The 11,793-nt window shown below is 69.4% G+C and overlaps 2 protein-coding genes across 2 annotated transcripts; both read left to right on the forward strand.

Annotated features, from left to right (window-relative positions):
* Positions 1-287: 287 nt before the first annotated feature.
* On the forward strand, positions 288-4,543 carry MRPL11 (mitochondrial ribosomal protein L11; the record flags this gene model as incomplete). Its single annotated transcript, XM_088155036.1, is given in 9 exon segments — positions 288-346; positions 644-737; positions 1,541-1,718; positions 1,938-2,018; positions 3,042-3,137; positions 3,245-3,272; positions 3,275-3,337; positions 3,650-3,809; positions 4,356-4,543. Coding segments are annotated over 9 exon segments (871 nt in total), but the record flags the coding sequence as incomplete, so codon positions are not given.
* A 1,941-nt stretch (positions 4,544-6,484) lies between these two features.
* NPAS4 (neuronal PAS domain protein 4) lies at positions 6,485-9,055 on the forward strand. Its single transcript, XM_088155056.1, has 5 exons — positions 6,485-6,659; positions 7,595-7,746; positions 7,882-7,984; positions 8,259-8,505; positions 8,639-9,055. The coding sequence occupies exons 1-5, from the start codon at positions 6,485-6,487 to the stop codon at positions 9,009-9,011; spliced, it is 1,050 nt and encodes a 349-aa protein (XP_088011182.1). The 3' UTR covers positions 9,012-9,055.
* The last annotated feature ends 2,738 nt before the right edge of the window (positions 9,056-11,793 follow it).

Consider the following 11,793-nt stretch of genomic DNA (forward strand, 5'->3'; position numbering starts at 1 on the left):
TGAGATTTCGCTGTCTAATTAGACTACAGTAGTGGCGTTATTAATTAAGCGTTGGGAACGTAAGGGTAAATAACGGCCTAACTAACAGCAATTAATGCCTTAATTAGCAGTAATTAAGAGTAAAATGTGTGAGAATTGCTGAGTTAACGGTAATTAACGCCCTGATAACCGTAATTAACTCCAGACACGCTGACAATCACCAATTGTCGGGTCTCAGGATTAATTAGTGCTAAATTAAGGGTTAATTAGTCGCTAATTAACGGCGCTAATTGGAGCCACTCCCGCAGGGGCCCTGGGCCGCCCCTCCCCCACAGTGGGCCTGGGTCTGGAGGGGCCTCAGCACAAGGTGAGCCCCCAAATATCCCAAAATATCCCAATACACCCCAAAAAACTGCCACAATACCCCCCAAAAATGCCCCCAAAATACCCCAAAATGTCCCAAAGTATCCCCAAAACTGCTCCAAAATATCCCACAATATTCCTAAATATACCCGGGACACCTGAAACTGCCCCAAAATCCCCCCAAAATCCCCCCAAAATCCACCTGGGACCCCCCCCAAAACCGCCCCGAAATGCCCTAAATATTCACTGGGGAACTCCAGAAGCCGCCCCAAAATTGCCCAAACCGCCCCCAAATCTCCAGGCAGGGCCCCCCCGACCCCCACGCGGTCCTGGGGGTTCGTCCCGGAGCCTCCCCCAGGGAGATCCGCGCCGCCTTCCTGGCCCGCTGCAAAGAGGTACTGGGGCAACTGGGAGGGACTGGGAGGAAAAAACCCCGGCGGTTTTGGGGACAAAAACGGGAGGTTGGGGGGCAGAAACGCGACTGGGACAAACTGGGACAGGATCGAGGGGGACTGGGGGGGAAAAACAGTGGTTTTGGGTTGAGAAAGAGCGATTTTGGGGAAAAAAATGGAGGTTTGGAAATGGAAATGGCACGGGGTGGGGGGGGCACTGGGAGGAACTGGGAGCACTGGGGAACCCTCGGACCCCACCGGGGGGGGGGTGTCCTGGCATTTTGGCAACCCCTCCCCACCCCTTTCCCCTCCTCCCCTGAACCCCAAATTTCCGGGGGGGGTCCCGAGTTTTGGGGCCCCCTCCCCGCCGTTGTCTCCCCAGGTTCATCCCGACGGGGACCCCTCGGACCCCTCCCGCCACGGGCGCTTCCTGCTCCTGGCCGAGGCCTACGCGGCCCTGAGCACCCCCCGGGGGGTCCGGGACCACCCCCAGGGACCCCCCCGGGACCCCCCCGAGCCCCGGGACCCCCCCGAGGTAACGGGGATGGGGGGAGCAGTGGGGATGAGGGGGGTCCTGAGGGTTTTGGGGGGGGGGGAATCTCAGGGGTCCCTAAGGGTTTGGGGGAGGTGTCCTGGGGGTCCCTGGCAGTTTTAGAGGGGGGGGCGTCCTGGGGGTCCCTGAGGGTTTTGGGGGGGGCGTCCTGGGGGTCCCTGAGGGTTTTGGGGGGGGCGTCCTGGGGGTCCCTGAGGGTTTTGGAGGGTCCTGGGGGTTCCATGGGTGCCGTGTCCCCCCCTGCCTGTCCCAGCTGGGAGCAGAACCGGCGGAACTGGGAGCGGAACCGGAGGTACTGGGAGGAGAACCAGCGGTACTGGGAGCAGTTTCCGGCCCCCCAGGACCCCCCCCAGGGCCTCCTCCCGCCGGATCCTGGGGCTGCTGCTGCTGCTCATGGCCCTGGGAGGACTCGTCCACGCCCTGGCCTACAGGTGGGACCCCCAAAACGGGGATGGGGGGGCTCCAAAAGCGATCGGGGGGACACCCCAAAAGCGGGTCTGGGGGCTCCAGAAATGGCTCTGAGGCTGGGGGATTCCCCTGGATGTGGGGGCCGATTTTGGGGTGGGCTCCCCTGGATTTTGGGGTGCCTTCCCCTGGATGTGGGGGTGGATTTTTGGGCCCTCACTCTCATTTTGGGTCCCCCCCCCCAGGTACGTGGCCGGGGCTCACGCCGCCTTCCTGGACCGGCAGGACCGGGAGCTGCGAGCGGCCTACGAGAGAGCCCGGAGCCGGTAGGGAGAGGCTGGGGGGGTCCGAGGGGATTTGGGGATTCCCAGGGGGGCTGGGAGGGGGATTGGGAAGGGATAAAGGGGATTTTGGGGGGACCCAGGGGGTCTGGGAGGAGGTTTGGGAAGGGTTAAAGGGGATTTGGGGGGGGTCAGAGGGGGTTAAGGGGGATTTGGGGGGGGTCACTGGGGGGGTTGGGGAGGGGTCTCTGTCCCCTCCCCTCTCCCCCTGACCTTTGACTCCCCGGCCGCAGGGCGGGGTCCCACGAGGAGGTTGTGAGGCGCCTGCGCGAGCGGCGGAGGGGCCGGGGAGGGGGAGGGGGCTCCGAGGAGGGAGGGGAGGGGCCCTGACCCCCCCCTTGCGCCCCTCCCACCCCTCCCCCCACCCCCTTCCCTTCCCCCCGCTGCCCCTCCGCCCCCTCCGCGCTCCGCCGGGAGCCCCCAGGTGAGGCTGGGGGTGGGGGGAGGGCAGGGAATCCCCGGGGGAATCCCTCGGTGGGGGGAGGGCAGGGAATCCCCGGGGGAATCCCCCGGTGAGGGAATCCCCCGGTTCTATCAAGCCCCGCCCACTCCTCCCTTAGGCCACGCCCCTTCTCCCTCCGGAGTTTTCCCGCCCATGTTTGGCCACGCCCCTTCCCCGCACGATCTTTCCCGCCCCGCTTTGGGCACGCCCCCTCCGCCCTGCCATTGGCTCTTCTCGGCCCCGCCCCTCCCTCTCTCGCCTCTGATTGGCTCCGTCGTGCCCCCTCGTCCCACGTGACCGCCGGTGCTTCACGGAGCGTCCGCCATGTCGCGGGCGGCGCGCTCGGCGCGCTCGGTCCGGGCAGCGGCCGGGGGGGCCAGGTCAGCCCCAGCGGCGGCACCGAGGCCCGTGCGGATTCTCATCCCGGCCGGGGGGGGCCGCGCCGGGGCCGCCGCTGGGGCCGGTGCTGGGGCAGGTGCGGCGAATTTTGCGGGGAACGGGACGGGTCTAGGGGTGTCCCGGTGCCCCCCCAGGCCCGGCCCGACCCCTCCCCGGTGATTCCTCAGCGCGGGGTCTCCATCGCCGCCTTCTGCAAAGACTTCAACGAGCGCACCCGGGACATCAAACCCGGGGTCCCGCTGAGGGTCCGGCTGCTCGTGCATGTGAGTGGGGGGGGCGGCACCGAGACCTCCCCCCCACCCTCTCAGTGCCCCCAGTGACCACCCCAGGCCTCAGTGACCCCCCCAGTGACCCCTCCGTGCCCCCCCAGCCTGACCGGACCTACTCGCTGACCATCGGGACCCCCCCACCTCCTACTTTCTCAAGGCCGTGGCCGGAGTGGAAAAAGGATCGGGCAGACCTGGTTAGGGGGGGATTTTGGGCGTCGTGGGGGGGAATTTGGGGGCGTCTGGGGAGGCTGGAGTGGTCCTGAGGGGGGAATTTGGGGATTGTGAGGGGGGATTTGGAATCCTGTGGTCTTCAGGGGGTTCTGAGTTGGGGGGGGCGGGGGTGGGGGGGCGTTTGATGGGTCTTGGGAGGATTTTTGGGAGATTCTGAGATGGATTTGTGGGCTTTAAGGGAGTTTTGGAGGGTCCTGGGTGGAGATTTTGGGGGGTTCTGAGGGGGATGTGGAGATCGCAGGGGGGTTTTGGGGGTCGCTGACCGCAGCCCCCAGGCCACGAGCCGGCCGGGGTGGTGTCCCTGGCACAGCTGTTCGAGGTGGCCGTGGCCAAGCAGAGGGACCCGGCAGTGACCGCCCGGGGGACTCCCCTGCCCGCCCTTGTGAGGTCCCTGGTGGGCTCTGCCCGCAGCCTCGGCCTGCACGTGGTGCCCAGGTGGGAGAGAGCCCCAAAACCGACCCCAAAACTGACCCTGAGACCCCTGAAACCTCTGGAACTGACCCTCAAGAACTGACCCCTTATCCCCTGAAACAGCCCCCCAAAGACCCCGAAACTGACCCAAAAGCTGACCCCAAAACTGATCCTGAAACCCCCGAAACTGACCCAAAAACTGACCCAGAACCAGCCACTGATCTCCCCAAGAAACTGCTCCTGATCCGCCCCATAAACTGACCAAGATTCCCCAAAAACACTTCTAGAATCAGCCCTGGGACCCCCATAAACAGCCCCTGATCCCCCAATCCCCCCTGCCCCCCCAGGCTGACCCCCCCATTCCCCCCTGCCCCCCAGGCTGACCCCCCAATCCCCCCCTGACCCCCCAGGCTGACCCCCCATTCCCCCCCTGCCCCCCAGGCTGATCCCCCTGACCCCCCATTCCCCGCTGCCCCCCAGACTGACCCCCCATTCCCCCCTGCCCCCCAGACTGACCCCCCATTCCCCCCTGCCCCCCAGGCTGACCCCCCATTCCCCGCTGCCCCCCAGGCTGACCCCCCAGGCCGTGGCCGAGGTCCAGCAGCGGCGCCGGGAGCTCGAGGCGGCCGCGGCCCCCCCGGAGGGGCAGGAGGATGAGGAGGGGGGGGCCAAGAAGAAATGACCCCTCCCCCCAAAAAACTTCGGGGGAGACCCCCAGAGTCCCCCCAAATAAAGAAAGCTCCTCCCACACACCCGAATTTGGGAATTTGGGCTCCCCAGAATGTTTGGAAGGATTTTGGGGTCTCTTTGCACGGCGGGGGGGGGGGGGGGTGGGGGAGGATTTGGGACTCTGCTCTCATTTCTGAGGAGGGGGGAGTGGGGGAATCGCTTGGGCCTTCATCTTCATCCTCTCCTTCCTCATCCTCGGTCCCTTTCCAGCTCCTTCCTCATCTTCCTCCTCCGGCCCTTTTCATCTTCATCCCCCCTTCTCTCCTCATCCTCGGCACCTTTCCAGCTCCATCCTCATCTTCCTCCCGTTGTTCCTCCTCATCTTCACCTTCCTCCTTCATCCTCCTCATCACCTTCATCCCTTCTCCTCCTCATCCTCCCCCCCCATCGCTGCGGCGCCGCCGTTGCCATGGAAACGCCGCGGGGGGGGGCTCAGAAATCTGGGGAGACCCCGGGATTTGGGGGAGGGGGGGGGAGGGGAGGATTTGGGGAGGGGGTGGACACGCAGGAATGTGGGGAGGACTTCCACAATTTGGGAAAGGGACCCTGGAATTTGGGGGGAGGGGATGGGTGGGGGGTCCCGGAGGTCGCGCGGCGCCCCCTATATTTGGGGTGGAGGGGGGGGTTCCGAGGCCTCCGGGGGGCGGGGGGCACCCAAATTTTGTGGGGGTGGGAGCCGGAGTCTCCCCTGTCCCCCCCGCGGGGTCTCCCCCCAGACCCCCCTCCCCGAACCCCCTCCCCCCCCTCCAAAATCCTCCCGGGGGGGGTCCCCGTTCCCCCCCGCCCCCCCAGGCCCCGCTCGGCGCGGCCCCGCCCCCCCCCCCGCGCTATTTTTGGGCTCCCCGCGCTATTTTTGGCTCCGCGGCTTCGGCGCCCAAATTTGGCAGCGGCGGAGCCGAGGGGGGAGGGGCCGGGGGGGGAGGAGCCAAATCCGGGGGCGCCCGCGCGAGGGGGGAGGGACGGGGAGAGGGGGAGAGGGGGTTCCCAAAGGCCGGGGGGGAGGGGGGGCTCGGGCCCGCTCCCCCCGCTCGTCCTGGGGTCCCTCCGGCCACTCTGACCCCCCCCTCGTGGTCACTCCAATCCCCTCGTGGTCACTCCGACCCCCCCCGTGGTCACTCCGACCCCCTTGTGGTCACTCCGACCCCCAGGGTCCTCCCTCGGCATTTCTGGACCCTCTCCCTCCCCCCACTGACCGCCCCTTCCCCCCTGGAGCTCCCCCAAAGGTCCCACCAGTCCCCCCCGGCTCGTCCATCTCCCCCTGATCCTTTCCCCTCTCCCTCCATCCCTTGGGCTCCTCCATCTCCCCCCGACCCCTCGTTGACTCCTCCGTTCCCCCATTGACCACTCCAACCATCTCCCCCCTCCATACTCACTCCCACCCCTCCACTGACCCCTCGTTGGCTCCTCCATCTCCCCACTGACCCCTCATTGACTCCTCCATCTCCCCATTGACCATTCCATCTCTCCCTTGACCCTCTCTCCCTCCCCATCCATCCCTTGACTCTCTCCATGTCCCCGCTGAGCCCCCCAGTGGCTCCTCCATCTCCCCATTGACCCTCTCCCTCCATCCCTCCATCCATCTCTTGACCTTCTCCATCCACCCATCCATCCATCCCTCCCTCCATCCATCCCTCCCTCTCTTTTGACCCCTCACTGACTCCCCTCTCCCCCCACCCCCCCTTTATCCCCCCCCCACCCCCCCCGGGGCGTGTCTCCCTCTCCCCTCTCCCCTCCCCAGCCCCGCCCCTCTCCCCTCTCCATCTCCAATTTCGGTCCGATCCCCCTCCCTCCCCTCCCTCCCTCCCTCGTGCGTCAGCGTCACTGGTGACGCGCCCGCCGCGTCCCCCCGCGTGTCCCCGTCCCCCCCCGGTGTCCCCCCCGGTTTCGGGGCGGCGCGGGGCCGGTGACGCGGCGCTGACGCGGGCCCGGGGCCGCATAAAGCGGCGGGGCCGGGCCCGGGCGGGCGGAGGATGCTCCGCTCCACCAAAGGCGCCTCCAAGGCGCGGCGGGACCAGATCAACGCCCAGATCCGCGCCCTGCGCGACCTCCTCCCGCTGCCCGACGGCGACCGGCCGCGCCTCTCCTACCTGCACGTCATGGCCCTGGCCTGCATCTACACCCGCAAGGGAGCCTGCCTGCGGCCAGGTGCGAGAGGGAGCGGGACGGGAACGGGAGCGGGAGCGGGGATGGAGCGGGATGGCACCGGCACCGGGAGCGGGGATGGAGCAGGAATGGAGCGGGGAACGAGGAACGGCACCGGGATGGGAGAGAAATCAGCACCAGGGACCGGGGACGGCAGCGGGACGAGACCGACACCGGGAGCGGGGATCGAGCACGGAACGGGAGCGAGACCGGGATGGCACCGGGATGGGAGCGGGGACGGGAGAACAGCACCAGGATGGGATCAGGATCGGGGATGGGATTGGGGATGGAGCCGGGAATGGCACTGGATGGGATGGGGGACCGGGCATTGACCGGGGAACAGCACCAGGATGAGGCTGAGACAGGACCAGGACTAGGGATGGGACCGGGCATGACACGGGGCTGGAGCAGCCACCGGCGCCAGGCAGGGATGGGAGCGGGGACCGTGCTGGGAGCGGGACGGGGAGCGGGACGGGGAGCGGGACCGGCGCCGTTCAGCACCGCGGGCAGGTAGCGGGGCCGGTGCAGCACCGCGGAGAGCGGCGGGAGTTCCCGTTCAGCACCGCGGAGAGCGGCGGGGACCGGGCGGGGCAGCGGGACGTGGACCGGGATCGGTGACAGGAACCGGCGAGCGGGGTTGGGGATCGGTGTCAGGGGTCGGGATCAGGATTAGGATGCGTGACAGGGACCGGGATCGGTGTCAGGGATCAGGGATTGGTGACAGGGACGGAGGCTGGAACAGAGGAACCGGGATGGGGACAGCGACCAGAGCTGGCCGCGCACGGGACGGGCTCCGGATGCCACCTGGGGACACCCGGGCACAGCTGGGGGCACACCGGGGCACACCCGGCTCCGTGGCTGACGCTTTAGCCACAGCTTTTGCCGGAGCTGCTGAGCAGGCGGGCACTGACCGCTGTCCCCACGTGTCCCCACGCCAGGCCCGAGCCGGGGGGCGCCCCTGGAGCTGCTGGGGGGGCCCGAACTCGCCGACCTGGTGGCGTCGCTGCCCGGGTTCCTGCTGGCCGTGACCCGCGAGGGGAAGCTGGTCGGGGTCACCGACAACGTGGCGCAGCACCTGGGCCACTCCATGGTGAGCACCTGGGGGTCCCGGGGGGTCGCTGAGGGTCCCGGGGGGGGCTCTGGGGGTCCCGGGGGGGCTCTGGGGGTCCCGGGGGGGCTCTGGGGGTCCGGGGCTCACCCCGCCCTCCCTCCCTGCCTCTCCCAGGTGGATCTGGTGGCACAAGGGGACAGCATCTACGACCTGCTGGACCCCGCCGATCACCCCCTGGTGCGGCACCAGCTGAGCCTGCCCGGGCCCCCCCAGGCAGGTGGGTGGGGGTCCGGGGGGGTCCAGGGGGGTCTGGGAGGGTTCGGGGGCTCCGGAGTGTCCAGGGACTTTGGGGGTGTCCAGGGGGTCCGGGAGGAATGGGAGGGTAAAGGGGTGGACAGCTGGACAAAGAGATGGACAGAGGGATGGAGGGATGGACACCAGGACAGATGGGTGAACAGAAGGGACGGTCAGAGAGATGGGCAGCAGGACAGAGGGACGGACAGACGGACGGACAGCAGCACAGAGTGACCAACAGCCCCCTGTTCCCCCAGAGCGCCTGTTCCGCTGCCGTTTCACCACCTCCCGCGCCTCTCGCCGCCCCAGCGCCGGCCGCAAGCTGGTGCTGCTGCGGGGGCGCTTCCAGGAGCCCCCCGGGCCCCCCGGGGCCGCCCCCGCGCTCTTCGTGGCCTTCTGTGCCCCCCTGGACCCCCCGCCCTGGCCCTGCCCCGACTGCCTCCTGCTGCCGGCATTCCAGAGCCGCCACGCCCGCGACCTCGCCCTGCTGGACATCTCCGACAGGTGAGCGGGGGGGCCACCACGGCCGGGGGGTCCAGGGGTTTGGGGGTGGGGGGTCCAGGTGTCCAGTGGGACCCCAGGTGTCCGGAGTGACCCTGCCTGGGTGGACGAGTGACCCCGAGGTGTTGTCTGGCAGTGTCCTGGTGCACCTGGGCTATGGCCGGGCGGAGCTGCTGGGTCGCTCCTGGTACCGGCTGCTGCACCCCGAGGACCTCGGCCACGTCGCCCGCCAGCACCTGCGCCTCGGTCAGTGTCCCCTGGGTCCCCCAGGTGTTCCTGTCCCCTCCCTGCCTGGTCCTGCCATTCCCGGGCTCCCCTTGGTCCCCTCCCGGTATCCCACATCACCCTCAGTGTCCCCCTGTTGTCACTTTGTCCCCTCGATGTCCTCCATGTCCCCACATTTTCCCTGGGATCCTGCATGGCCCCGGAGGTGCCCCATCCTCCTCGGTGTTCCCGTGTCCCCAAATCCCTCAATGACCTCATTGCACTCCACTTCCCCTGTCCCCTGATATCCCCCTGTCCCCACAGCCCCTGTCCATCCCCACTGACCGTGCCCCTGTCCCCATGGCCCCTGTCCATCCCCACTGACCGTGCCCCTGTCCCCACGGCCCCTGTCCCCATGGCCCCTGTCCATCCCCACTGACCGTGCCCCTGTCCCCATGGCCCCTGTCCCCATGGCCCCTGTCCATCCCCACTGACCGTGCCCCTGTCCCCATGGCCCCTGTCCCCACGGCCCCTGTCCATCCCCACTGACCGTGCCCCTGTCCCCATGGCCCCTGTCCCCATGGTCCCTGTCCATCCTCACTGACTGTCCCCCTGTCCATCCCCACTGACCGTGCTGCTGTCCCCACAGCGGGCGCGGGGCCGGAGGCACGGGGGGAGTTGGTGACACGGCTGCAGCGCAAGGATGGCCTGGGCTGGACCTGGGTCTACGCCCGCCTGCGGCCAGAGGGGCCGGCCCTGCTGGCCCACAACTTCATCATCAGGTCAGTGCTCACTGGTCACTGGTCAGCACCAGCCGCGGCCACCCCTGGGGACACCCCGGTGGCCGCAGTTGCGCTGACCGCTGTCCCCCCACAGCGAGGCCGAGGCCTGGTGCCTGCGGCAGCAGCTGGCGGCCGAAGCCCCGCCGGGCCCCCTGGAGCCGTTCGGAACCGGCCTCGACTTCCCCGGCGGAGCTGGAGATGACCTCGGCCTCGATCTCAGCGTGGGGCCCAGCCTGGGCAATGATGGAGGAGCCAGCACTGGCCTTGGGCTCGTTGTCAGCGCCGGCTGCGGCCTCGGAGCCGACGTTGGACACAGCCTGGGAGGAAACACCGCGGCCACCATTGACTCTGGACTCGGGGCCACCATCGGACACGGCCTGGGAGCCAACACTGCGGCCACCGTGGATCCTGGACTTGGTGCCACCATCGGACATGGCCTGGGAGCCAACACTGTGGCCACCGTGGATCCTGGACTTGGTGCCACCATCGGACACAGCCTGGGAGGGAACACCACGGCCACCGTGGATCCTGGACTCGGGGCCACCATCGGACACGGCCTGGGAGCCAACACTGCGGCCTCCGCTGACTCTGGAATTGGGGCCACCATCGGACATGGCCTGGGAGCCAACACTGTGGCCACTGTTGATCCTGGCCTTGGAGCCACCATCGGACACGGCCTGGGAGCTGCCCTGGGCAGTGGTGTGGAGCCCGGCCTGGGGGCTGGCATCGGACACGGCCTCGGACACAACACTGCGGCCACCGTGGCGCCCGGCCTTGGGACTGGCATGGGACATGGCCTGGGAGCCAACGCTGCGGCCACCGTGGATCCTGGACTGGGGGCCAGCATGGCCCCGAACGTTGGCCACGCTCTTGGAGACGCCGTTGGCCACGGCCTGGGCTCGGACGCCGGCGTCGGCCTCGGTGTGGGAAGCGGCATCAGAGTGGACGTTGGCCTGGGCATGGCGGCCGGAGCCGGCGTGGGCACCGCCCTCGGGACCGACCTCGGGGAGGACCTGGGAGCGAGCGGCGTGGCCGAAGTGACTGCCGGCCTCGGGCCGGGCGTGGCCCTGAGCATCGGCGCCAACATCGGGCCCGGCCTGGCCAGCGGTGCCATCAGGGCCAGCATCGGGCTGGGCATCGGCCAGCCGGACATCGGAGTGACCGTCGGGGCCGGGGTCAGCGCCGGCCTCGGCCTGGGCGACGACGTGCGAGCCGGACCCGGGACTGGACTCGGCCTGGGAGCCGCCCTCGGGGCCACCGCGGGCTCGGCCGCAGGAGCCAGCGCCGGCTCCGGCCTCGGCCACAGCATCGGAGTCGCCGTGGGGGGCTCCGGCCTGGGCCCCGGCGTCGGCCTGGCGGTCGGGGCCGCGCTGGGGCCCGAGCTGGACATGGGGCTGGCGGCCGGCACCGCTCTCGCACCGGACGCCGCCGGGCTGGGCCTGGGCTCCGGCCCCGGGCTGGGCTCGGCGCTGGGCTTTGCCGTGGGCGCCGCGCTGGGGGCCGGCAGCCTGGGGCCGGACATGGGCGCCGACCCCTCGCTGCCCGACCCCGGCCTCGGCCTGGGCCCCTCCATCGCCGCCCCCCTGGGCCCCCCCCTCGGGCTGGTGCGCCTGGCGCCGGGGCTGGGGGTCCCCGAGACTCCCGGGGGGGGCGCCGAGACCTGGACCCCCCCCTACACCCCCCGCCAGGCGCCCCCGTTCGCCTTCGGGCCCCCCGAGCCCCCCGAGGCCGCCCCCGAGAAGCTCCCGCCGAGCCCCGAGAGCCCGGGGGGGGTCCCGGGGGGGACCCCCGGATCCCTGCTGACCCCCGAGACGTCCCCGCCGCCCCCCGCGGCCCCCGCCGGGCCCGCCCTGCGCCGGCTCCTGCAGGGCCTGGCCGCCATCGCCAGCCGGGGGGGCCCCCGGCGCCCCGCGGGGGGCGACCCCCGGCCCCCGGCAGCTCCCCCCGCCCCGGTCGCCCCGCGACCCCTTCGCTGAGTTGTATCAACTCCCCCAGAGCCGCCTCCAGGACGCCTTCCGCAAAGGTGCGGGGCTGGGGGGGGGACACGGGAGGGTGACACGGGAGGGACGGGGGGGGACACGGATACGCCCGGGGACGCGTCCCCAACAGCCGGGTCCCCTCTCAGGGGGTGCCCCGGGGTCCCCAGGGAGGTTTGGAAGAGTGGGGGGGTGGTCCCGGAGCTCCCCTGGGTCCCAATTTTGGGGACAATCCCGGAGCTCCTCGGGTGCCTTTTTGGGAGGGGGTGACACAATCCTGGCCCTGGGGGATTTGGGACGGGGTGACCCGGGATTTTTGGGGTATTTTG

This window comes from Sturnus vulgaris, chromosome 34, assembly GCF_052056855.1.
Source record: "Sturnus vulgaris isolate bStuVul1 chromosome 34, bStuVul1.hap1, whole genome shotgun sequence".
NCBI lineage: Eukaryota > Metazoa > Chordata > Aves > Passeriformes > Sturnidae > Sturnus > Sturnus vulgaris.